The following is a 27,958-nucleotide window of genomic DNA, read 5'->3' as shown; positions in this document are numbered from 1 at the left end:
GGAAAGTCCACCTTTTTACCCCAGGTCACCTCTCAGCAGAAAAAGACACCGTCTTTTCAAACTCAGTCCTTTCGTTCCCATAAGTACAGGCGGGCAAAAGGCCACTCATTTCTGCCCCGGGGCAGAGGAAGAGGAAAAAGACTGCACCAGGCAGCCTCTTCACAGGAGCAGAAGCCCTCCTCTGCTTCTGCCAAGTCTTCAGCATGACGCTGGGGCTTTACAAGCGGACTCGGACACGGTGGGGGCCCGTCTCAAAAATTTCAACGCGCAGTGGGCTCACTCGCAAGTGGACCCCTGGATTCTGCAGGTAGTATCACAGGGGTACAAACTGGAATTCGAGACGTCTCCCCCTCGCCGGTTCCTGAAGTCTGCTCTACCAAAGTCTCCCTCCGACAGGGAGGCAGTTTTGGAAGCCATTCACAAGCTGTATTCCCAGCAGGTGATAATCAAGGTACCTCTCCTACAACAGGGAAAGGGGTATTATTCCACGCTGTTTGTGGTACCGAAGCCGGACGGCTCGGTGAGACCAATTTTAAATCTAAAATCCTTGAACACTTACATAAAGAGGTTCAAATTCAAGATGGAGTCACTCAGAGCAGTGATAGCAAACCTGGAAGAAGGGGACTATATGGTGTCTCTGGACATCAAAGATGCTTATCTCCACGTCCCAATCTACCCTTCTCACCAAGGGTACCTCAGGTTTGTAGTACAAAACTGTCATTATCAGTTTCAGACGCTGCCGTTTGGATTGTCCACGGCACCTCGGGTCTTTACCAAGGTAATGGCCGAAATGATGATTCTTCTTCGAAGAAAAGGCGTTTTAATTATCCCTTACTTGGACGATCTCCTGATAAGGGCAAGGTCCAGGGAACAGTTAGAAGTCGGAGTAGCACTATCTCAGTTAGTGTTACGTCAGCACGGGTGGATTCTAAATATTCCAAAATCGCAGCTGATTCCAACGACACGTCTCCTGTTCCTAGGAATGATTCTGGACACAGTCCAGAAAAAGGTGTTTCTCCCAGAGGAGAAGGCCAGGGAGTTATCCGAGCTAGTCAGGAATCTCCTAAAACCAGGCCAGGTGTCAGTGCATCAGTGCACGAGGGTCCTGGGAAAAATGGTGGCTTCTTACGAAGCGATTCCATTCGGAAGATTCCATGCAAGAACGTTTCAGTGGGATCTTCTGGACAAATGGTCCGGATCGCATCTTCAGATGCATCAGCGGATAACCCTGTCGCCAAGGACAAGGGTGTCTCTTCTGTGGTGGCTGCAGAGTGCTCATCTACTAGAGGGCCGCAGATTCGGCATTCAGGATTGGATCCTGGTGACCACAGATGCCAGCCTGAGAGGCTGGGGAGCAGTCACACAGGGAAAAAATTTCCAGGGCTTGTGGTCAAGCATGGAAACATCTCTTCATATAAACATTCTGGAACTAAGGGCCATTTACAATGCCCTAAGTCAAGCAAAACCCCTGCTTCAGGGTCAGGCGGTATTGATCCAATCGGACAACATCACGTCAGTCGCCCACGTAAACAGACAGGGCGGCACGAGAAGCAGGGGGGCGATGGCAGAAGCTGCAAGGATTCTTCGCTGGGCGGAGAATCGTGATAGCACTGTCAGCAGTGTTCATTCCGGGAGTGGACAACTGGGAAGCGGACTTCCTCAGCAGACACGACCTTCACCCGGGGGAGTGGGGACTTCATCCAGAAGTCTTCCAAGAGATGGTAAACCGTTGGGAAAAACCAAAGGTGGACATGATGGCGTCCCGTCTCAACAAAAAACTAGACAGATATTGCGCCAGGTCAAGGGACCCTCAGGCAATAGCGGTGGACGCTCTGGTAACACCATGGGTGTACCAGTCAGTGTATGTGTTCCCTCCTCTGCCTCTCATACCAAAAGTACTGAGAATCATAAAAAGGAGAGGAGTAAGAACTATACTCGTGGTTCCGGATTGGCCAAGAAGGACTTGGTACCCGGAACTTCAAGAGATGCTCACGGAGGACCCGTGGCCTCTACCTCTAAGGGGGGACCTGCTCCAGCAGGGACCTTGTCTGTTCCAAGACTTACCGCGGCTGCGTTTGACGGCATGGCGGTTGAACGCCGGATCCTGAAGGAAAAAGGCATTCCAGAAGAAGTCATCCCTACCCTGATAAAGGCCAGGAAGGATGTAACCGCGAAACATTATCACCGCATTTGGCGAAAATATGTTGCGTGGTGTGAGGCCAAAGAGGCCCCTACAGAGGAATTTCAACTGGGTCGCTTCCTACATTTCCTGCAAACAGGACTGTCTATGGGCCTAAAATTAGGGTCCATTAAGGTTCAAATTTCGGCCCTGTCGATTTTCTTCCAAAAAGAACTGGCTTCAGTGCCTGAAGTCCAGACGTTTGTCAAAGGGGTACTGCATATACAGCCTCCTTTTGTGCCCCCGGTGGCACCTTGGGATCTCAATGTGGTTTTGGGGTTCCTAAAATCACATTGGTTTGAACCACTCACCACTGTGGAATTAAAATATCTCACATGGAAGGTGGTAATGCTGTTAGCCCTGGCTTCAGCCAGGCGTGTCTCAGAATTGGCGGCTTTATCTTATAAAAGCCCTTACCTGATTTTTCACACGGATAGGGCAGAATTGAGGACTCGTCCTCAATTTCTCCCAAAGGTGGTTTCAGCGTTTCACGTGAACCAGCCTATTGTGGTGCCTGCGGCTACTAGGGACTTGGAGGACTCCAAGTTACTGGACGTAGTCAGGGCCCTGAAAATATATATTTCCAGGACGGCTGGAGTCAGGAAATCTGACTCGCTGTTTATCCTGTATGCACCCAACAAGCTTCTAAGCAGACGATTGCTCGTTGGATTTGTAGTACAATTCAGCTTGCACATTCTGTGGCAGGCCTGCCACAGCCAAAATCTGTAAAAGCCCATTCCACAAGGAAGGTGGGCTCATCTTGGGCGGCTGCCCGAGGGGTCTCGGCTTTACAACTTTGCCGAGCAGCTACTTGGTCAGGGGCAAACACGTTTGCTAAATTCTACAAATTTGATACCCTGGCTGAGGAGGACCTGGAGTTCTCTCATTCGGTGCTGCAGAGTCATCCGCACTCTCCCGCCCGTTTGGGAGCTTTGGAATAATCCCCATGGTCCTTACGGAGTCCCAGCATCCACTTAGGACGTTAGAGAAAATAAGAATTTACTTACCGATAATTCTATTTCTCATAGTCCGTAGTGGATGCTGGGCGCCCATCCCAAGTGCGGATTGTCTGCAATACTGGTACATAGTTATTGTTACAAAATTCGGGTTATTATTGTTGTGAGCCATCTTTTCAGAGGCTCCTTCGTTTGTCATACTGTTAACTGGGTTCAGATCACAGGTTGTACGGTGTGATTGGTGTGGCTGGTATGAGTCTTACCCGGGATTCAATATCCTTCCTTATTATGTACGCTCGTCCGGGCACAGTATCCTAACTGAGGCTTGGAGGAGGGTCATAGGGGGAGGAGCCAGTGCACACCAGCTAGTTCAAGCTTTTACTTTTGTGCCCAGTCTCCTGCGGAGCCGCTATTCCCCATGGTCCTTACGGAGTCCCAGCATCCACTACGGACTATGAGAAATAGAATTATCGGTAAGTAAATTCTTATTTTTAGAGTGCCCAGTCTCCTGCGGAGCCCGTCTATTCCCCATGGTCCTTACGGAGTTCCCAGCATCCACTACGGACTACGAGAAATAGATTTACCGGTGAGTAAAATCTTATTTTTAATAGCAAAACTGTGGCAGGGTATGCTGGGATGTGTAGTTCCATAGCAGCTGGAGGGCCACAGGTGACCCATGCTCTATAGGAGCCTGCATGTATAAAAGCCGCAGACATGTTTCTCTGATGGCACTGGGCCTGCCACTGTTTACATGAGCCAATTTGCATCATCCAAGAGAAGGAAGTATTCCAGTCACGGTGGACAGATTTCATTATAAACCCTTCAGCTATTTAATGTGTTGTCTTCAGCCCAGCAGTGCACAGCCTTTTGATATTCGCATTGATGTCAAATTAGTGCTGCACTTTAATGTGATCATTATTATCAGAAATATTATTTCATAGTATAATGCAGTGGTTCCCAAACTTTGAGTTGGGTTCCCTAGAGTATCGGAATTATTTTCACGGCACCCCTAGGCCAAAAGTTTCGTATAATTATTCAGAAAAACATATTAAATGAAGTAAATTGTGTTTATATGTCATTCTTAGGGTTCACTTATGTGGTGAGGGACAGGAGTCGCTTCAGTTTGTTCACATTTTGTGATAGGAAGCCACAAACTCTGGTTGTGTCTGTTACATTGACCATAAATAATTTGAATTAGTCCTGGACCACCAACCCAAGGCATCCCAGCAAGTGCCCCGAGGCACCCAGGTTGCATAGGCACACAGTTTGAGGACCACTGGTATAATACATAAAGACAAACTAATCCCCTTTAACGATGCATTCAAAAGTTTCGGAGAGTTGTTAGAATTTTAGGACTGAAGGGGATATTTATTAAAGCTTGGAGTGAGAGAAAGTACCAACTGTCAATTTATAGGCTGTGTTTGAAAAATGACAAGAGCTGATTGGTTGATACTTTATCTCTCTCCATTTTATCTCTTTCCAAGCTTTGATAAATCTTCCCCTAAGTCACATTATAGCAAATAAAGGTACACACAATTTGAATCATCTCTTGAGGAAATTGTGAGTTTTATATGATGCACGTTCCTTAGTGGACCCACTGTAGTTATGGTTACCACCCTCACCAATAGCTGGAACTTTGTATTGTCTGTCACCTCTCCAGCTTGTAACATATGGGGAAGGTAGGAATATTTGCTTATAATCTGTGCTCTCTCTTTGCGCCCTGTTTCTTACAGGCCCGTGTAGAGCGGATGGAACAGTATGAAAAGGAGAAAGAGGAGCAACAGAAGGGCGAGAATGAATGCAAGAAGAAGCTAGCCGATTGTCAGAAGAAGCTGAAGGAGATGGAGATCCAGGAAACTGCACAGGCTGAGGCTGAGAGGCTGAAACGAGAGCTGGAACAGCTGAAGAAAGAGGAGAAGAACTGGCGGAAGAAGGAGGATGATCTGAAGAAGAAAGAGAAGACCATGCCATGGAATGTGGATACCCTCAGCAAAGAGGGGTTCAGCAAGGTGTGTGACTTGTCCATAGGTGGCCTAGGGTGTGCCTTTTACCAGCACGCATGTGTTACTTGTCCCTAGTGATCAGTTAAACTGACTGCTTTAGTAATGGTACAGCTGGTGTACTACCCACACGTGTTCACATGCAGCCTTTAAAAAACAAAAAAGAAATTATGTTTTTACTTTTTTTTTTTTTTTAAATGCACACAGTTAAACTTATATAAATTTCAATATATAAATATTTTGAGAATGCCACTTGAGGTGAATTTTGAGAATCCTGCACATGACAGCTACACAGATCAGTATTACGTTTACATGTGCACTGACAGTCAGGATGGGGCACTAGGATCAGTAGTTTGGAGTAAATCAGAGATTCTTGTATCCTGGCAGTTGCCAATCTTTATATGTGTCCTCCTACACTGTGACTTCTTTCACACCAAATAGCCCCCATCTGGGCACTCCAGGTCTTGGTGGTCTTTCTCTCTTATAATATGTGTCTTAATAGCATAAACAAACATCTGGAAGCAACCAAAGTACGTTGCTAGATTACAATGCTCAATTTGATGTGCGACATTTGTACATGTGTATGTTAATAGGTCTAGACTCTGTAAGAAGTGCTACAATGTAGTTACCATAGGTTTTTTCCCCGAGTTCCGTTGTGCTTTATCTTTGTATAGGTTTAAAACAAATTCTTGTGCATTGAAGTGGCAGCGCAGCATCTCTGGTCCACTGAGTGGGGTTTTCCATGTCTGCAATGCAAATAAAAAGCAAACATAAAGGATGAGACGATATGCTACACCTCTCGGAGAGGCTTGGCCCCACTGCTTGGCGTGTAGAGGCTATATCTATGAGGACACATCTGTGTATGCAGCATGTCACTGGGCAGCTCCTCCTTCGACATAAAGCATGTTAACAAGGTCATGTATGCTGGGCAGCTCTCTATCCCCAAATGAAGCGTGTTACTGTGCCCTGTCCTATGCTGGGCAGCTCTCTATCCCCAAATGAAACGTGTTACTGTGCCCTGTCCTATGCTGGGCAGCTCTCTATCCCCCAATGAAACGTGTTACTGTGCCCTGTCCTATGCTGGGCAGCTCTTTATCCCCAAATGAAACATGTTACTGTGCCCTGTCCTATGCTGGGCAGCTCTCGATCCATATGAAGCGTGTTACTGTGCCCTGTCCTATGCTGGGCAGCTCTCTTATCCATATGAAGCGTGTTACTGTGCCCTGTCCTATGCTGGGCAGCTCTCTATCCATATGAAGCGTGTTACTGTGCCCTGTCCTATGCTGGGCAGCTCTCTATCCCCAAATGAAACATGTTACTGTGCCCTGTCCTATGCTGGGCAGCTCTCTTATCCATATGAAGCGTGTTACTGTGCCCTGTCCTATGCTGGGCAGCTCTCTATCCCCAAATGAAGCGTGTTACTGTGCCCTGTCCTATGCTGGGCAGCTCTCTATCCCCAAATGAAGCGTGTTACTGTGCCCTGTCCTATGCTGGGCAGCTCTCTATCCATATGAAGCGTGTTACTGTGCCCTGTCCTATGCTGGGCAGCTCTCTATCCATATGAAGCGTGTTACTGTGCCCTGTCCTATGCTGGGCAGCTCTCTTATCCATATGAAGCGTGTTACTGTGCCCTGTCCTATGCTGGGCAGCTCTCTATCCCCAAATGAAGCGTGTTACTGTGCCCTGTCCTATGCTGGGCAGCTCTCTATCCCCAAATGAAGCGTGTTACTGTGCCCTGTCCTATGCTGGGCAGCTCTCTATCCATATGAAGCGTGTTACTGTGCCCTGTCCTATGCTGGGCAGCTCTCTATCCATATGAAGCGTGTTACTGTGCCCTGTCCTATGCTGGGCAGCTCTCTTATCCATATGAAGCGTGTTACTGTGCCCTGTCCTATGCTGGGCAGCTCTCTATCCCCAAATGAAGCGTGTTACTGTGCCCTGTCCTATGCTGGGCAGCTGTCTATCCATATGAAGCGTGTTACTGTGCCCTGTCCTATGCTGGGCAGCTGTCTATCCATATGAAGCGTGTTACTGTGCCCTGTCCTATACTGGGCAGCTCTCTATCCATATGAAGCGTGTTACTGTGCCCTGTCCTATGCTGGGCAACTCTCTATCCATATGAAGCGTGTTACTGTGCCCTGTCCTATGCTGGACAGCTCTCTTATCCATATGAAGCGTGTTACTGTGCCCTGTCCTATGCTGGGCAGCTCTCTTATCCATATGAAGCGTGTTACTGTGCCCTGTCCTATGCTGGGCAACTCTCTATCCATATGAAACATGTTACTGTGCCCTGTCCTATGCTGGGCAGCTCTCTTATCCATATGAAGCGTGTTACTGTGCCCTGTCCTATGCTGGGCAACTCTCTATCCATATGAAGCATGTTACTGTGCCCTGTCCTATGCTGGGCAACTCTCTATCCATATGAAGCGTGTTACTGTGCCCTGTCCTATGCTGGGCAGCTCTCTTATCCATATGAAGCGTGTTACTGTGGACTGTAAATCCCACTTTGTTCATTCCAACAGAGCGTTTTCAATGTAAAACCAGAGACTAATGAAGAGTCTGAGGAGCAGAAAGAACAAAAACACAAAACATTTGTAGAAAAGAACCTCAAGCAGCTAAAACACTTTGGTAAGTGACAAATCCCTGATCACACATTTTCAATAAGCATTCCACCCAATAATACATTGTAAGTGTAGGGTGCAAATCCTTTTTTGCTGTTCTCTGGATCCACCGGGTCCCTGATAACTGCAATAGTCCCAAGCCAAACCTTGCAGCTAGGTGGAGGGGTATCAGCACCTTCTCAACCTTGTATTTTCCGGGCAGTCTGTGGAAGTTGCACGTTTTGGGACTGTTGCAGCCATCGGAAGACCCTGGTGAATAGTGCTTTCATGGCATATAATTGCACCACAAATCTATTCTCAAAGGTGGCATAATGAAAAATTGTTTGAAATTTTTTTTTTTAGTTTTGTTCTTACTCATTCTGCAAGTAGTAGGGGTCATGGAAAGAGACCTATATGAGGATCGGGTGCAGGAGCTGGGTGAAATATGGGTGATTTATGGATGGAAATTCTTCTTCTCTAACTTCTGCGGTTTTGCACAGTGCACTCCGTAGCTGGGCTTTGTTATACGCTGTACATCATACTTTCGTCTATTTCCCTCTACAAGGAATGCTGCACCGCTGGGATGACAGCCAGAAATATCTGTCTGATAACCCCCACCTGGTGTGCGAGGAGACCGCCAACTACCTAGTCATCTGGTGCATTGATCTGGAGGTAGAAGAGGTGAGAAGTTTCCACTTGTTCTTGCAGAGTCGTCTATTACAAAGGTGGCTGGAGTGTGATAAGCACATTATTACATACCTGGGTCTCTAAAGCAGGTTGTGGCTTTTGGTTGCCAATATTTCATATCCACGGAATGATTTAAACACTACTGTTAAGCATATTATACGTTAGTTCTGTAGTGTCCACTTAGCGCAGATGTATTAAGCCTGGTGAAGTGATAAAGTGGAAGGTGATGATGCACCAGCCAGTCAGCTCCTAACTGTCCAGTTACAGGCTGGGTTTTTAAAATGACAGGAGCTGATTGGCTATTGCGTTATCACTATCACTTCTGCAGGCGTAATACCCCCAATTTATGCAGAACTGTACAGTCAGAAAGTGGGACTATGGCAAGAATATTGTGCATTTAACAAACTGTTCTAGGATTCCCAAGCAGCTCGTTTGCTGCTGCATTTGGCAGAAAGCCTAAAGTATCAAGGTGGAAATTGCTCTTAAAAGTAGCATTTTGGTTTGTAATACCAAAATAGTGGAGCAAATTTTGTCACTTGCAATCCTGTGAGGAGACCTGGAAAACATGAACTGTTGGGGGTACTTGAGGACCGCGGTTGAGAACAACTGCCCAAGGCCACAGTGTTTTCAGGGCTAAAGCCAGAGAGACTTTCCATGTTCATGTACGATATGGGGTTTGTCTCATTAGGAGAATGCGCGCTGTTATTCATCTCAACACTCAGCGGAACACATTCAGCCCACATACAGTCTTAAATTATGAATTCCTCTTACTTTTTGCTTAATACCACCCTTCCCCGAAGTAACTGGCAGTGCTAATTACATATACCCCATGGTTCCGATCCGAGCTGCAACAGCTTTGCCCAGGTTTAGGACGTCCTTAATGTTGGTTGTCTCCTGTGTGTTTTTTTTTTTTACGTGTAAGGACATTTTTACACACTAGTACAGTATGTATGTGGTTGCAACTGATCTGTAACCATTTGACAAAAACATATGTCAGTGGTTCCCAAACATGGGATACAGTCATTAAGTCAACCACACTTAGGCCGACAGTCATTAGGTCGACCACTATTGGTCGACATGGTCACTAGGTCGACATGTACTAAGTCGACATGAAAAAAGGTCGACATGCGTTTTTCACATGGTTTTCCTCTTTTTTTTTTTTTTTTTTTAACTTTTTCATACTTTACGATCCACATGGATTACATTTGGGAATAGTAACTTTGCAAGGGGGCACGGTGCATTAATTGGGGTTCCCCGTCACTTTACGAAGAAAACAACACCAAAAAAAGTAAAAAAAACTCATGTCGACCTAATGACCCATACCCCCAAAACACAGTCCTCAAGGCACCGCAACAGTCCAATTTTTAAGGCTATCCGGGAGCAGGAGAGCGTTCTGGTCTTCACTTTCCTCACCGCGTTTTGTCTCTTATGCTACTGGTAGCTGGACTTCATCAGGTGGATACATAATCATGTTAGTAAGAACAGTCAGCAAACCACAAACACACATGTTCCACTGGTGATTGGATGCAGCTAGTGTTTTCAGGTGTAGCATAATGTATATTGTAGTATAACTTGTCTGAAACAAAAAACATTTTCAGTTTGTGTCTTTGCATTACCTTTTCAGTAAAATAAATATATTTTGCCAAGATTTTACATGTTTGATCATATTACGTACATGAGCACAGTGTACCAGTGGATGAAACCATAATCAACTAAGTACTCTCAAGAATCGCATCCACCCCACCTTTTCTTTTTAATATGCTTTGCTTGTAATTATACATGATTGTCTGTCTGTAAATTGTATATACGTTCTGTTAGAATCACCCTACAAAAATGTTAAGACAACAAACCTGCTTCTAAATAACACGATGGAGCTTGGTCTCATCCGATGCATGACAGAATTTTACCACTTCTATTACAAGGCACGCTTATACCGAAACCTGCGCTGCTGCCCTAATGACAAGAGCCGGAACTGTAGCTTTTGTTACTGCTGAATGTACAATGTGTGCCCTTGGCCGATTATCTAAGTGAGGACTCATTCTCCTTCTTTAAAATAACTCTCTCTGCTTGCCTGCTGTAGAAACACGCCCTGATGGAGCAAGTCGCCCACCAGACCATCGTCATGCAGTTTATTCTGGAGCTGGCCAAAAGCCTGAAGGTTGATCCCAGGGCCTGTTTCCGCCAGTTCTTCACGAAGATTAAGGTTAGTGCCGGGGTGCTAATCTCGGCTGTTTATTAGTGTGATGCGAGAGAGGAGCTGCGCTGTGATATTGTATCCTATCCATAATCCTATATAACATGCCTACATACTTTATTCACTCCAATTTCTGAGGAAAATGCAGAAAAGGCAAGTGTGTGTGTGTGTGTGTATGTGTGTATACATATATTTCTGCAGCGGGGTACTTTGGTTTCCACAGGGAAACTTCGGGGTGTAGAGAGAGATCTTGATCCAGGCACCAACAGGCTAAAGATTTAGACTGTCCCAGGATGCATTGGGGCCTCCGCTATATCCCCGCCTCCAGGTACTGTGAGCTCAGTTTCGAGTTGGTGCCCTGCAGAGCAGGTCACATAACAATGGGGCTGCACTGGGCAGCCCTGAAAAAGCTTTTAGAAGACTTCAAGAGCTTCAGCACTTACATGTCAGGGTGACATTCTGTGCTGTGGCTCCTTCACCTCCCCAGCAGCGTTGCATACTCCCACTGGCTCTGTTCCCGGGTACTTGCGACGGGGACGCTCCGGAATTGGGCACACGGTCGCAGCGCTCTCCTGGTTTGCGTAGCTGCTACAGAAAGGAGGTAAGAGGGTCCCCCAGATGGGACCCTCCATTAAATCGCGTTCCGATCGCAGTCTAAGGAGACGCACTGCTACGCTGGCGTGGACACTGTAAGTGAGCAGGGACCCCACTATATCCACCAGGGCATAGGAGTACAGGTCGGGTGTACTAATGCCCACTTTACGAAGACTCCATAGTACCAGGTGGTGAGAACCAGCATAGGGGAGAAAGCGCTTGACCTGTAGCCCCTCCCCCAGCTCCGGGCGCCATCTACTGCTGGTGTTCCCGCCTGGAGCTGCCTCACACTCTCCCTCACTCCCTGACTGAGACGCTAGGTGCCATCTTCTAAGAATAGCTGCGACTGGTCTCCGGGACTGCAGGGCAAGGTCTTGCCTGTATATCAGTGCCGTGATTTTACACACACTTAAGTATTCTACATGTCTGTATTAAGACAGTGTTAGTTAAAAACAAGTGTACCTGTGCCAGAATATATTGTATGAGTATTCTGTTATATTCATCCGGTCTCAGACCATGCATTGTTACTGTATTTGGTACCCTAAGGGACTAGGTGCACTGTGTACGCAGTCACATTGTACCGGCCTTGGTCGCTGGTGTTGTGTATTGTGTACGGTGTCGCATACTAGGGGATTTATTCACAAGTATTGTACTCTGTCTGGCTGTATCGTACTCATACGCTCTGTGGTTACATTCACTAAAAATGTCTAACACAAAGGGCGGGAAATCCGCGGACGCTCCTGTATCATGCAGAGCATGCGCCAAGGATTTGCCTGAGGAGGAAGTTTTGTATGACTGTGGCCGGAGAGAGCCCTCAGCCACATGGTTAATGTTGGCCGCGGCACTGAAGGGGTTAACCCTCGGTGCCCGGCGCCATATTCGAGGACAATGGGCGCTTGGCGCCACTTTTAAACTGTGCACTGGTGCTAGGCGCCATCTTTAAATGTATTGTGGGTGCTAGGCACGGGGTATTTCAAAATATGTTTAATACTGTGTTTTCACCATGTTATATTTAATGCTCTAGGCACAGTTGTAGGATTGCACATTTACAATGCATGCAAATGCCAGCACTTAGAAGGAATGTGTAAGCTGTGTTGGTTTTAAAATGCATTTACGTTTGAGGACAAATGGCCTTGGAAGCTACTCACCTAGGAATTGAGATGCTGATGACCCTGGCACCTGGAAAGGGGTCTGTGGACAAGCCATTCTTTGAGATTGAGATGCGTCTCTGTGTAACTTTATAGACACATGCAGGTGAAAGGATTTGTTTGCTGTCTTCTCTGAATATTGTGTGAACTGGGTTTGCATGGAGATGTTAGACAAGACAGGAACATGTTAATCAGATTGTGTTTTACAAATGCAAACTAGTGGGTTTCATTCAACAACAGTTTGATGTAACATTTCTTAGGCTGCATTAGGTGTGATGCAGATATATGTTTAATTTACAGTATAAGAACGTTGTCTATGTGTGAGAGGATGAATGCAATTGAAATTGAAGTTATATTTACATTTGTGAAAGAGACAGGAACATGGTAATCAGATTGTGTTTGGGAAAGCAACTGGTTTGGTTATATATGAAGAGGAGCAGAAATGTGCTTTATCTAATTCTTAACTTTTAAAATGTAACTTGTATTTATTTATATTTTGTGCGGTAACCTGATTGGTTGGAGAAGACAGGGAGGGCTTACCCCCCTGTGGTACTGTGTGGAAAATTGACATAAAAAGGAGGCCTGCGAGCATCCAGTGTGTATTGTACCATTTTCTTTCTGCTGTAACATCTTGCTGTACTGCTGAGTTCTTTTCAGAACTATTTGTTGGTATTAAAACATCATCTGCCTCAAGAAGATTGCGTCATCTTGTGACCTACAGGGCTATGCGAAACCTAGCCCTGTTCACCGGCTGTCCAGGGTGAACCAGCGTCTCCAAGTTCCGCCTTCCGCCAGCTACCGGTAGAGGCCTAGTCAGGTGACTAGTGGGGATTTGTCAACACACAGGTGTGGTAAGGCAGCGTGTTGGCACATACAGAGTAGAACAGTGTTTCCAAATGCCACGGCAGATTAGGAGTTTGGTGGAGGCAGTATAAACCCGCCCACAGCGCAGTGGGTGGAGTCAGTAACAGGCGGTTACTGACGGTAAGCGGGAATCTCCTATGTGGCCAGGTCCCGTGTGACCTAAACTTCCAATCTGTGTACTGGGGACGGGACGCGAAAGCGGTGAGGTCATTCGTACGGAACCGTCCGGTCACAATGACGGTCTGTGTTCTATATGCCATACGTCTCCCAGTCAGTCTGCAGCTCCTGGGCGGCGTTCTCAACTATACTTAATACGCTTGTGTAATGCCTTACGCCCCCTATGGGACCTCCTGTGCCACTGCAGCCACATATTGTCCCTATGGTAAATCCGCCTTGGGCGGAAAATTTGTCCACCCAATTGCAGCAATTAAACCAATCCTTGGTTAGACATAAAACTACCCCAAGTCACTCTCGTGTCACGGGGTCATTTAAGCGGGCTACTTCCTCCTCACAATTCACTAATCTCTCAGAAGATTCTTCTGATGAGGTTGGGGAGTATACTGCCCCGTCAGACACTGACACAGCTGCTTCTGACGAGGGCTCTACTACTCAGGTTGACGTCCCTAACTTAGTGATTGCTATTAAGCAGATCCTACAGATCACGGATGATGAGGATTCCACTACGGTGTCTAAGGAATCTGATGAGTTTAAACATCAGAAGGTAACTAAAACTTAATTACCGCATTCTGACCATATAGTGGACATATGTCAAGAAATCTGGTCTTCTCCAGGAAAGAGATTCTCCCTATCTAAAAGGATGGTAGCTCGCTATCCTCTCCCTTCAGAGTTATTTAACAAGTGGGAAAATTCACCGGTGGCGGATTCCCATGTCACCCGTCTCATGGTGTCATCTACTCTGCCTGTCGCCTCACTGAAAGAAACGACAGTGTGGAGGGATGCCTGAAGTCTATTTACTCCCTTACAGATGTTGTACATAGACCCACTATAGCAGCCTCCTGGGCTGCAAAAGGAATTGAAGCATGGGTTCAGGCATTAGAGGAAGAGCTGCCTCAGGATATATCCGACACTGCCAGACAATATCTGTCCCATATTACCACTGCCGCCTATTACATTCAGGATGCATCCTCTGAGGCAGGTGTGTTGGCGGCCAAGACATCGTCCAAGTCAAGTCCATCCTGGCTCCTCGTATTCTGTGGTTGAGGTCATGGAAGGTGGACCTGAACTCCAAAAAGACTTTGGAGGTACTGCCTTTTATGGGGGGGGGGGGGGGACATCCTATTTGGGGAAGATCTCAATAAAATTGTGACTGACTTAGCGGCTGCTAAAACTGCTTTTTTCCCAAATACTAATCCTCCTGCACAGAAGGCAAAAGGTACCACTTTTCGCTACTTTCGAACTCAAGGGAAAGCAAAAGGTCAGGCATACTCGAGACAATCTCGTTTTCCCAAGACCACTAAGGGGGTAATTCAGAGTTGATCGTTGCAGCAAATCTGTTAGCAGTTGGGCAAAACCCATGTGCACTGCAGGTGTGGCAGATATAACGTGCAGAGAGAGTTAGATTTGGGTGGGTTATTTTGTTTCTGTGCAGGGTAAATACTGGCTTTATTTTTACACTGTAATTTAGACTTCAGTTAGAACACACCCCACCTAAATCTAACTCTCTCTGCACGTTATATCTGCCACACCTGCAGTGCACATGGTTTTGCCCAAGTGTTAACAAATTTGCTGCTGAGATCAACCCTCAATTAGGCTCTAAGCCCAAGGCAAAACAATCCTGGGCTTACCCGTCAGCCTGCTGTATGACGGGGCAGGCCTCCCCCTGGTGGACCCCAGGGTGGGAGGCCGACTTCTGCGATTCACCCAGGTCTGGTTGAAGACCACTTCAGACGTGTGGGTGGGAAAAGTTGTCTCACGGGTACGCAGTCTCTTTCAAGAGACATCCCCCTCGCCAGTTTTCTGCACAACGGTTATCCCTTCGGATCCGTTAAATGCGCAAGCTCTACAACTGGTTGTGCATTCCCTTCTGGATACAGGAGTGGTGGTGCTGGTACCTCTGTCCCAGAGAGGCAGAGGATAGTACTCGACCCTGTTTCTAGTCCCGAAACCCAATGGGTCTTTCCGGCCTATAGTAGTCAACCTCAAATCACTGAACAAGTTTGTGAGAGTGTCCAAGTTCCGTATGGAAACACTGCACTCAATTGTACTGACCATGGAACCCGGAGACTATATGGTATCCCTGGATATACAAGATGCTTACCTGCATATACCTATTGCTATATCGCATCAGCAACATCTGCGGTTTGCTGTTGGCAACCTTCACTATCAATTCCAGGCTCTGCCGTTTGGACTGGCCACGGTCCCTCGGATCTTCACCAAGGTTATGGCAGTGATGACTGCTCATCTCCGTTGCCAGGGAGTTAGGATCCTGCCATATCTGGAAGACTTGCTGATTCTAATATATAGTAGATAAAATGTATAATTGCGCTTACACTGTACAGAGATGCAAATTTCTGGATACGAAGCTTTCATACAATCAAATGAATGAAACAATGGACCATAAGGGAATTGGATCCCTTGAATGGTGTAACTAAAAAAGAAAAAGAGCAATAGGGCAAGTACACCAATACAGTGTATAATTTCCTTTAATGATCTGTATATTGAACTCACAAACGCAGGTTTTTTGAAAGCATATCACAGTAAAGGTGGTTCACGATTAGGAACAATTGATGAATCCCATACTTCTTTCTTATAGCAAGGTTGAGAAGACTGGAAAATAATAAAGTGCAATAGTGCAAAACCTGATATACAAAGAACAATTTAATCAGCACCAAATGCACTCACAAACATATAAAAAATAGGAGCTTATAATGAAATGCTGGTAGATGGAGTCACATATACTTATCAAAAGATAAGTCTCTCATAGGTCCCACAGAGTTCCGGATACTCGAAGGGGTTCCCAGGGAGACTCCAATTCAGTAAGTCCAGAAATAGCCACAGCTGCTTAACTTGCTGATTCTGGCAAACTCCCACAATGTCCTCCTCGGTCATCTTCAATTGACGGTAAACATCCTACAAGCCCACGGGTGACTCATCAACTGGAAGAAGTCCTCGCTGGTCCCTGCTCGGAGCATGGTGTAACTGGGGGCACTGCTGGACACACACAGCCAACGGCTGTTTCTATCTCCAGAGAAGGTCCTGAAACTTCAGGACAGGATCATATACTTCCTCTCTCGCCCCAGAGTGTCGATACACTCGGCGATGCAAGTACTAGGCCTCATGGTGTCCGCTTTCGACATGGTAGAGTACGCTCAATTTCATTCCCGCCCTCTGCAGAGGTTAATCCTTTCCATGTGGGCCGGCCTGCCTCATCGGATCAGGTCTCGCGTGATCTCCTTGACGTCGGAGGTTTGTCTGACGCTGACATGGTGGCTACAGGACCAGCGGTTAAGCAGGGGCCATCCCTTCTGGATCCCCAACTGGGGACTGACTACGGATGCCAGTCTGAGGGTGTTGGAGCAACACTCCTTCCAGGGTCGGTGGACCAAAGAGGAATCGCTCCTCCAGATAAACATTCTGGAATTGCGGGCAGTGTTCAATGCTTTGTGTCTCGCCCTGTCTCTGCTACAGAACAGGCCTGTTTAAATATGGTCAGACAACGCCACCACGGTGGCATACATAAACCATCAAGGAGGCACTCGAAGCTGCATGGCAATGGTGGAATTATCAAAAATCCTTTGTTGGGCGGAACGCCATCTGCCAGCAATATCGGTAGTGTTCATTCCGGGAGTCCTCAACTGGGAAGCGGATTTCCTCAGTCGTCAGGACGTGCATGCCGGAGAGTGGAGTCTTCATCAGGAAGTCTTTCAACTCCTAGTGGACAAGTGAGTCCTACCAGATGTAGACCTGATGGTGTCTGGACACAATCACAAGGTTTCAGACTTTGGATCTGGTCCAGTGTCTCTCCTGCCCAGGGTGTTACGGAAGTTCATACAAGAAGGAGGAATACGACTTCTAGTCGCTCCAGACTGCTAAGGTTCTCAGACCTGCAGGGTCTATCGATAGAGCGTCCTCTTCTTCTTCCTCAACGCCCAGACCTCCTCGTTCAGGGCTCTTGTGTCTACTCTGACCTGGCCAGACTGGCTTTGACGGCGTGGCTCTTAAAGCATCACTCCTGAAGGCCAAAGTATTCTCCGAGGCGATTATACAAACTATTCTGAAGGCCCGCAAAGAGGCTTCTGCGCGGATTTATTACAGGGTCTGGAATTCTTTCTTCACCTGGTGTGCTGCTAAGAATTACGACGCATACAAATTCAGAACTTCCAGACTACTTGCTTTTCTGCAATAAGGCCTGGACTTAGGCCTTCGTCTGGCCCCCCTCAAGGTTCATATCTCTGCCTTGTCGCTGTGGTTTCAGAGGAAAATGGTCTATTCCTGACGTTCATACTTTCACTCAGGGTGTTTTACGGATTCAGCCTCCTTATGTCCCTCCTGTGGCTCCATGGGATCTGTCTGTTGTCCTGAATGCCCTGCAAAAGTCTGCATTTGAACCTCTTGAATCAGTGGACCTTAAATGGCTTAAGGTCAAGGTCCTTTTCCTACTGGCTATTGCCTCTGCTAGGAGAGTGTAAGACCCAGACGCTTTGTCCTGTCGTCCACCCTTTCTGATATTTTACTGTGACTGAGTGGTTCTTAGAACTCTCCTTGGTTATTTGCCTAAGGTGGTGTCTTCTTTCCACCTTAACCAAGAGATTGTGGTTCCGGCCTTTATCTCTTCTGATTTGTCCTCCAAAGAGCGGCCTTTGGATGTGGTAAGGGCTCTCTGTATTTATGTGGAGAGGACTGCCTCTATCAGGAGGTCAGATTCCCTTTTTGTACTTTTTGGTTTCACAAACGTGGCTGGCCTGCGAATAAGCAAACCTTGGCCAGATGGATTAGAATGGTGATTGCACAAGCTTATGCGTAGGCTGGACTTCCAGCTCCTGCTGCTATCAAAGCTTATTCTTCTTGGTCTGTTGGACCTTCTTGGGCAGCCCGCTGAGGCTGCTTCTGCTGAACAATTGTGCAAGGTAGCTACGTGGTCCTCAGTGAACACGTTTATTAGGTTCTGTGCCTTCGATACTTCCGCCTCCCAGGATGCTTCCTTTGGACGCCGGGTTCTCATACCTGCTACCGCGCGTCCCCTCCCATGAGGAACTGCTTTAGGACATCCCCGATGTATCTCTGTGGAAACCAATGTACCCCGCTGCAGAAAAGGAGATTTATGGTAGACTTACCATGGTTAGATCTCTTTCTGTGAGGTACATTGGTTCCACAGGGCGCCCACCCTGACGCACCTAGCTTCTATGGGTTTGTATGGCATTAGCCGCTAGTCCCTTCTCCTGTCATGAGAACGTGGTTCCGTGTGACTAACCTCTACCTTCCCTTTTACCTGCTCCTGCATTGGACTGGTTAACGAAACTGAGCTCACAGTGCCTGTTGGCGGGGTTATAGAGGAGGCCCCAATGCATCCTGGGACAGTCTAAAGCTTTAGCCTATTTGTGCCTGGATCAAGATCCATCTCTACACCATGATGTTTCCCTGTGGGACCAATGTACCTCGCAGAAAAAGATTTAACCATGGTAAGTCTACCATAAATCTCCTTATAGATCATTTATTTTTCTCCTCTTCCTTTAATGAATTGATAGAATATTCAGTTTTTGAGTTCTGTAAATTAGGCAAGCTGCAGTTTGCGGTACTGCACACAATAATTACAGCTGAATGACATTCAGAAAATTATTTATAAACCTACCAATGAGAGCTGCCGTGGCCTTACACCTGGTGTACCGTGTGCTGTTACCAATGAGAGCTGCCGTGGCCTTACACCTGGTGTACTGTGTGCTGTTACCAATGAGAGCTGCCGTGGCCTTACACCTGGTGTACTGTGTGCTGTTACCAATGAGAGCTGCCGTGGCCTTACACCTGGTGTACTGTGTGCTGTTACCAATGAGAGCTGCCGTGGCCTTATACCTGGTGTACGGTGTGCTGTTACCAATGAGAGCTGCCGTGGCCTTACACCTGGTGTACTGTGTGCTGTTACCAATGAGAGCTGCCGTGGCCTTACACCTGGTGTACTGTGTGCTGTTACCAATGAGAGCTGCCGTGGCCTTACACCTGGTGCAATATGTACTGCTACCAATGACACCCGCCATGACCCTTTTTGTCAAAGGCTTCATCAAGAAGATTGTTTAGGGCGAGGAGCGGAAGTTTTCTGTATGTGAACGTTTCCTTTACTACCAATACATTTAATTAGCTTGCAACAGCACTTGCATGTAATGCCCACAAAGAAAGCGGGTATTTGTATGTCAGAACGAATGCATGAAACTATTCATACTCTATCTCCTCTATCTATGCGGTGGGATGTTCTTACTGCTGCTGTATGTTTTCTATTACATATGACACAGGAATTCTGCAGTGGTGACCTGTTAAAATATAAATGAATAGATTGTTTTTATACCTTAAAATATAAATATGTAAGAGATTATGAAAATATCTCAAGTCTAAAAGCTAATTGGATGTCAAGTTAACCCTCTCGGAAGCTAAACTAATAGACTGAAAAGTAATTACATTGCAGTATAATTAAAATTGGCAATTAGCAAAATTTACTTTAGTCCACTAAACTGCACATTTCATAGCTAAGAATAAAGGGATATGCATATCTTAATGGGAATTAGCAAAGGAGCGCTATCTGGATTTTAATGAGAAGTTTAATCATTAAACCGCGAGAGGGGGTGTGACAAAAAAACGATTAACACTTTAGGCTAAATGTGTCATAGCTTGGAGAGTGATAAAGTGGAAAGAGCTAAAAGTACCAGCTCCTGCCATTTCTCTAGCATTCATAAGGGATATTGGGGAATTAGTACGATGGGGTATAGACGGGGTCCAAAGGAGCCGGTGCACTTTAAATTTCTTCAACTGGGTGTGCTGGCTCCTCCCCTCTATGCCCCCTCCCACAGGCCGTTTTAGAAAAAAGTGCCCTCAGGAGAGGGAGACTGGAGCTCCAGAGAGTTTTCTTGAGTTTCTTTTAAAACTTTATTTTTGGTATGCTGTTTGGGCAACAGCATACCTGCATCGTGGTGGGCGTTAGGGAAAGAAAGCGGTCACTGGCCTCTGTAAGGTGTCAGAGCCACTTCCCTGCTGCAGGACCACCGTCCTGAGAGGTTTTTGTACAGCGGGGCACTGCGCCTTAGCAGTCACAATCGCAGCACACCGCACACCCCTAACATTGCCTGAAGGTGATGACAGTGGTGAGTACAAACCGGGGGCCCCGCTAGGGGGGTCCCCCAGTTCTTGGTGCGGCAAAGACACTGGCGGCATACGGGACCCTCCTGGGGGGGGATCCGCTATAGCCCCCCTGTGTACACTGGCAGCGGTAGTGAAAACTAGCACTTGCTATAATGTTTTACACTTATAGGGAGAGTTTGCCAGTATAAATATCACTGAAGCTCTGGCGCCATTACAGGGTGTGGAGCTTCCTCAGAGCGGGACCAGCTGCGTTTTGGCGCCTTCCTCTGCTTACAGCTGCAGCAGCAGGCACACACAGCTCCTCCAGACGCTCAGGATATTACTGGAAAACTGGTACAGGGGTGTAGCAAAGGGGGAGAGCCGCTATTGTACATAATCTGTATCCTGAAAAGGACTAATACTCCGGTGTTACACCGTGATATAACAGCTTGCAGCCTCACTGGGGCTGTTTATCTTGGGTGTGCTGTTCCCTTCTCTCTGTCTCCCTCTCACATACAGTAAGGGCAGACTAGCTATTGTATTACTTATCTGTGTATATGTGTTGTTTACTGTAAACCTGGTAAAACACCAATTATGCAGCGTATGTCACACCAGATTCTCTCCCTCTACATCTGGTTCCATATCATGTGAACAATGCAGCCAGTCCTAAAAACTCAGTGATGGGGCTGGGGGGGAGGGTCAAGAACCTTCCTGGCTAGGTGCCATAAAATCCATGATGTCAGATATGTCATCTCAGCTCACTGCCAATGCTAAAAAAAACTCAAACTGCAGCAGGTAGTTGCAGACTTAGCTGCAAGTGCAGCTGTTCAAAAAGTTACCTGCTTTACTCTCATACTCTGAGGAGACACAGGAGGAGGGGGAGGAATTGGATCCCGTTACTGGGGATTCCCCTTCTGCACAGGGTATTGAACACCTCATTTTAGCTATACGGGACATGTTAAAACTCCCTCTAGAGGACTCTGCGACACAGCAGTTGTTTTTCTTAACACAGAACAAACTCCGTGTCACTTTCCCTGATTCTGCAAAGTTAGATGACCTGTTTAAGTTAGCCTGGAAAAATCCAGATAAAAAATACCAGGTGTCAAGACACTTCACAGATTTTCCTGTCTTCAAGAGCAAATTGTAAAGAACCCCCCTGGCTGTTGACGTATCAGTCTCGCCTATCTAAAAAGGCGGTACTGCCAGCTCCGGGCTCCTTTACCATAAAGGACCATGGGGATAGAAAAATAGAGACTACACTGAAGTCTATCTACACAGCTGCAGGTGTATCACAAAGACCAGTCATAGCTGGTTGCTGGATGACTCATGCCATTCATACGTGGGCTACTCAAATTCAGGAGGGCCTCTCGGGGGATATGTCCCTGGTCACTACAGTGACTCTCCTAAAGCACATTCAGGACACTGCACGCGTCCTGTGTGACTCTCTCAAGGAGGTAGGCAATATTAATGCTAGGACCACTGCTATGGCATTGTCGGCGCGCAGAGCTTTGTGGTTGCGTCAGTGGATAGCAGACGCAGAGTTCAAGCGCAGTGTAGAGTCTCTCCCTTTTTCAGGGGAATGGCTCTTCGGGGTGGAATTGGATACGTGGATTTCCCCGCAGTAACATTAGAAATCCACGTTTCTCCCCTCTGGGGCCCCGCCGGCTAGACGTTCCTACCTAGGGGCGGCTATGTAGTCCTTTTGGTCTAACAGATTTAGATCTAGGGCCAGAGGTGCCTCAAATGCGGCTAGAGGCACCAGAGGTAAAGCAAGAACAATCGCAGGTTCTCAGGAGAGCACTAGCTCCGCTTCCACTAAGGCCTCAGCATGATAGTGCCCACCCACCCCAAGGGAATCTCGAGGTGGGAGCTCGGCTGCGTCACTTCAGCCGCATCTGGGAAAGCTCCTGCCAGGATACCTGGGTAAAGGACCTCATATCTCAGGGCTACAAGCTGGAGTTCGACGGTGCTGCTCCCCAACGATGTTTCAAATCAAGCTTACCAGCTTTGGAGTATACGCGTGTTACGCTGCAACAGGCCATCGTAAAATTGGTCTAGTCCCAAGTCATTGTTGCAGTGCCCCTGCAACAACAGGGATAGGGTTACTACTCCAACCTGATCGTGGTACCGAAGCCGGATGGTTCGGTAAGGCCCATTTAGAATCTAAAATCCTTGAACCCTTACCTAAAAAGTTTTCAAGTTCAAGATGGAATCCTTGCAAGCAGTGATTGTGGGCCTGGAAGAACGGGAGTTCATGGTCTCCCTGGATATAAAAGGCGCCTATCTCCATATCCCGATTTGGCCATCTCACAAGGCTTACCTGAGGTTTACGTTGCTGAACGATCACTACCAGTTTCAGGCGCTACCCTTTGGCCTGTCCTTAGCTCCGAGGGTGTTCACGATGATGGGCGGAGATGATGTTCCAACTCCGGGTCCAGGGGGTCAATATTGTCCCTAATCTGTATGATCTCTTGATAAAATCGAGATCCAGAGAGCTTTTATTGCTCCATATAGACCGCACTATCCAACTTCTGTCACACCATGGGTGGATCCTCAATTTACAGAAGTCCCACCTGGAGCCAACTCGGCGGCTCCTGTTCCTGGGAATGTTGCTGGATACTGTGGCCCAGAAAGTGTTCCTTCTGGAGGACAAAGCGAGAACACTTCAGGAGATAGTCTGCATGGTTCTCCGGCCTACTCGAATATCCATCCATCTTTGCATAAGATTGTTGGAGAAGATGGTAGCTTCATACGAGGCGATCTAGTATGGAATGTTCCATGCCAGAACATTTCAATTGGATCTCCTGAGCAAGTGGTCCAGATCACATCTTCAGATGCACCCGGATAATACAGCTGTCACCTTAGACCAGGATTTCCCTCCTGTGGTGGTTGTAGTCCTCCAACCTACTGGAAGGTCAGAGTTTTGGGATTCAGGATTGGATTGGATTGGATCCTCTTCACGATCGATGCAAGTCTGAGAGGATGGGGCGATGTCACCCACGGGGCTCAGTTCCAGGGCAGATGGTCAGCCCATGAAGCCCTCCTTCCGATCAACATTCTGGAACGTCGGGCGATCTACAATGCGCTGATTCAGGCCTCTCCTCTACTCTGGGATTATGTGATCCAAGTGCAGTCGGACAGCGCCATGGCAGTAGCGTACATCAATTGACAAGGAGGGACAAAAAGCAGGGCCTGCATGTGAGAGGTGTCAAAGATGATACTCTGGGCAGAAAGAAATGCAAGAGGAATGTCCGCAATCTTTATTCCGGGAGTAGACAACTGGGAAGTGGACTTCCTAAGTCGTCGCTATCTCCACCCGGGAGACTGGGGGCTTCACCATCAGGTGTTTAAGCAGATTATCGACCGGTGGGGCTGCCCACAAATAGACATGATGGCTTCTGGACTCAACAAGAAGCTTCGTTGGTATTGCTCACGAACCAGGGATACTCAGGCGAGGGCAGTGGATGCACTGACGTCTCCTTGCCTTTTCCAGATGGTCTACCGGTTTCCTCCGATTCCATTTCCCCCACGGGTGCTCACGCGAATCGGGAATCAATGAGTCCAGGCAATTCTGATTGGCCCGGATTGGCCCCGGAGGGCATGGTACACAGATCTTCTGGACATGTCCGTCGAAGACTCTTGGCCTCTGTCACTGAGAAGAGATCTTCCTCAACAAGGACCGTTCTTCTATTTGGACTTACGGCGACTTCGTTTGATGGCATGGAGGTTGAGCGGAACATCCTAGCTCACAAGGGCCTTTCCAAAAAGGTTATTGCTACCATGGTTCAGGCCAGGAAACCTGTGACATCAAAACGCTATCATCGTATCTGGAGGAGATATGTCTCTTGGTGCGAGGAATGCACATATCCGCCTGTGGAGTTCCACTTGGGACGTTTCCTCCATTTCCTGCAAGCTGGTGTGGATAGGGGTGAGAAGTTCATCTTAATTTCTAATAAATATTTAAAATGCCAGCGCTAATGTGTTGCGGATGCCAGGCGCATCTTATTACCGTATACGATAAAAGTACGCTGTATGTCGCAAACACTACATCCCTTAAGAGAAAACAAGTACACGCACACATTTATGAGTTCCAAAGCTCATTGATGTATATATTTGATATTAAAAGGATATGTATACAATATATCACATGTACAGTATATATCATTCAGTTATAATGTTAAAATTACACAGGAAGCAGATAGATACAAACGAATCCGTTACAGTCACAGCCACAGCATACAATTACCATTTCCTTGTCCCTCTTTGCACACTTCGCTCCATTTCCTCCATCTCTGGATCTGCCTCAACACCAGCTAACAGCATCTCGAACATCACCCAGCAAAACGGAACTTCTTGTGTGTCTGCAATCAGCCATATGTGTATGTTGGGGGAGTACATGTCTTCTGTTATTGGTCCAGAGGAGGGAACTTTCACATTCATAATGAGTCATTGTTCAGTTCATATGCAAGCCTTGAAGAAGACATCAAAAGGGTTGGCCTCTGGTTTCCGCCACACTTGCTTCAAATGGAATGTTCTTTGTTCCAATAAGAGTGACTTCATATTCCTACATTTAATCATAACTACGCATTGCAATGTGCTACAACCTGACCACAGGCACCAAATTAATCTACACATTCCTTCGATCATTTTGACACCAAGCACGACATGTCCATCTTGCTCCGCTCCAACAATACACATACATGACGTTATACTCCATTATTTAATTTAAAACAGTATAATGTCTAGTGCTTGATATGTTCAATTTATGTGCTGTATGAAATATGTGTTGAATATATCTTTGTGGCATGTCTGTGTGAGTGCGTAGGCTACCATATATCCTGTGCATGCTGCGTGTATTCGCACGCACAGCGACTCATCAGTGTGGCGTTTACATGTGCTGTGTGTGTAATATTTTTGACTTCGTCAGGGGCTTACGTCTGGGTTCCATTAAGGTACAGATTTCAGCTCTCTCCATTTTCTTCCAGAAGAAATTGGCAGTGTTGCCAGAAGTTCAGACCTTCTTGCAAGGGGTGCTTCACATTCAACCTCCTTTTGTGCCGCCCACAGCACCCTGGGATTTGAATGTAGTGTTGGAATTTCTACAGTCCTCCTGGTTTGAACCTCTGATGGCAGTATAAGACAAGTACCTCATGTGGAAGATGATGTTATTGGCCCTGGCTTCTGCTAAGCGTGTCTCAGAATTGGGGGCCTTATTGTGTAAGGACCTACTTGGTCTTTTATGAGGACAGAGCGGAGCTCTGGATTAGACAGCAGTTCCTGACGAAAGTAGTGTCTGCGTTCCACTTGAATCAACCTATTGTGGTTCCGTCAAGTTCTGGCAGTTCAGCTCCTCCAAAGGCATTGGATGTTGTGCGAGCCTTGAAGATCTAGGTCAAGAGAACGGCTCGGATCAGAAAGATTAATTCCTTGTTCGTGTTATATGATGCGCAGAAAATGGGTTGCCCTGCTTCAAAGCAGTCCATTGCTCATTGGCTTAGACTTACTATCCAACAGGCCTGTGTGTCGGCAGCCTTACCTGTTCCACAGTCTCTGAAGGCCCACTCTACAAGATCGGTGGGGTCTTCCTGGGTGGCTGCAGGTGGAGTCTTGGCCTTGCAACTATGCCGAACTGCTACCTGGTCGGGGAAGAACACCTTTTGTGAAGTTCTACAGGTTTGATACCCTGGCCAAAGAGGATTCCCAGTTTGGGCAGGCAGTGCTGCAGACGTCTCCGCACATTCCCACCCGTTCTGGAAGCTTTGGGACGCCCTAATCGTACTAATTCACCGATATCCCTTATGGATGCTAGAGAAAATAGGATTTTAATTACCTACCGGTAAATCCTTTACTCGTGGTCCATAAGGGATTGACTTAGTCCTCAGTGCGTTGACTTTTCTGCAGGTTCTCTCTTATATGGTTACCTGTTCAGCTGTTGCTGGTAGTTTTATGTTCTTGGTGTGCTGGTGTGTAAATTTCACCACTCGTTATGTTCCTTCTCTCAAGTATGTCTTTTCTCCTTCAGGCACTATTTTTACACCTGCTAATGTTTACTCCCATTTTTATAGGACCATTTTCATGCAAAACAGAATGTGATTTCCTTATAGGAAATCTCTGGCTTCTCTGTTGTAATCATACTTTCATTTTCCTGAAAGAAACTTAAGATTGTTATTGTTACTCGTTATGGGTTTTTTTAAAATGTCCCCGGTACTGCCCACTTTCTGTATTGACACAAATATTACTGTCAGGAGAGAGGCACAGAAGATGATGATGGGCTAACTGCAATGGCCTGCGAGCTGCCAGATATGTGGGACTTTGTGCGAGTCTTTTTAAAACGACAATCATTTTACAAGGCAAACCAGTTTGGTTTTGCCTTGTCAATGATTGCCACTTTAAAAATACAGGCAGACCCTGAAGTTTTCCTGTATGCTTGCATTCATAAAAGGGCATGAATGACTTTTAGAGTTGTCAGATATGACTTACTGTAAGTTGATATATTATTTAGCACAAATAATCTGATATCTTGTACTTCTCTGTGGTGACTACCTTACTTATTTTCAGCTATTACCTGCATGTGTAATATGTAGAATACATTAGATGGATTCATGGGATGAGTTGTAATTGGTAGAATGAGGAAGCTTTCTTTTTTAAAAGTCCTCCTAGCCACTCCAAAGCGCTTCATGATGAAGCCTTGAATGCGTTGTTAGATGGCTTGGTGTAAATTCAGGTAACCTAACCATTGTTGTACATAGGGGGTCATTCCGAGTTGATCGCTAGCTGCATTAGATTGCAGCGATGAGGCAAAAAAAGGCACTTCTGCGTATGTGGCGCAATGCGCACGCGCGTCATACTATTGCAACAAACGATGTAGTTTCACACAAGGTCTAGCGAAGCTTTTCAGTCGCACTGCTGGTCGCAGAGTGATTGACATGAAGTGGGAGTTTCTGGGTGGCAACTGACCGTTTTCAGGGAGTGTGCGGAAAAACTCAGGCATGACAGGAAAAACGCAGGCATGGCTGGGCGAACGCAGGGCGTGTTTGTGGCGTCAAAACAGGAACTGAACAGTCTGAAGTGATCGCAAGCGCTGAGTAGGTTTTGAGCTACTCTAAAACTGCACAAAAAAACTTTGCCGCCGCTCTGCGATCCTTTCGTTCGTACTTCTGCTAAGCTAAAATACACTCCCTGTGGGAGGCGGCATAGCGTTTGCACGGCTGCTAAAAACTGCTAGCGAGCGAACAACTCGGAATGACCACCATAGTGAGGGTGGGATCTCTCCTTTGGCGAACGAGTGGGGAGGAGACACTGGTTGGGACCAGCACTACATACTGACAACAGCTGATTGGGAAGTTTTCTGTTATCTGCAGTGAAGTGCAGACATGGGCATTCTATGTTAATGGGCTGTTCTCATGCCCAAGAAGCATTGTGTTCGTAAACATTTTATAATGGTAAGCTCTAATG

The 27,958-nt window shown here is 46.8% G+C and overlaps 1 protein-coding gene across 3 annotated transcripts in view; it reads left to right on the top strand.

The window, feature by feature from the left end:
• Positions 1-27,958, top strand: part of CDC37 (cell division cycle 37, HSP90 cochaperone) — an 85,961-nt gene that overhangs the window by 44,977 nt on the left and 13,026 nt on the right. For all 3 annotated transcript variants that reach the window (XM_063931370.1, XM_063931368.1, XM_063931369.1), the window contains 4 exons: positions 4,869-5,144; positions 7,658-7,763; positions 8,301-8,416; positions 10,503-10,625. In XM_063931370.1, coding sequence (XP_063787440.1) covers positions 4,884-5,144; positions 7,658-7,763; positions 8,301-8,416; positions 10,503-10,625 — 606 coding nt within the window. In that variant the 5' untranslated portion in view covers positions 4,869-4,883. The remainder of the gene's footprint in view (positions 1-4,868; positions 5,145-7,657; positions 7,764-8,300; positions 8,417-10,502; positions 10,626-27,958) is intronic.

Source organism: Pseudophryne corroboree, chromosome 6 (assembly GCF_028390025.1).
Source record: "Pseudophryne corroboree isolate aPseCor3 chromosome 6, aPseCor3.hap2, whole genome shotgun sequence".
In the NCBI taxonomy this organism is placed as follows: Eukaryota; Metazoa; Chordata; class Amphibia; order Anura; family Myobatrachidae; genus Pseudophryne; species Pseudophryne corroboree.
The sequence above is the reverse complement of the archived record's forward strand: the minus strand, read 5'-3'. Positions and strand labels throughout refer to the sequence as shown.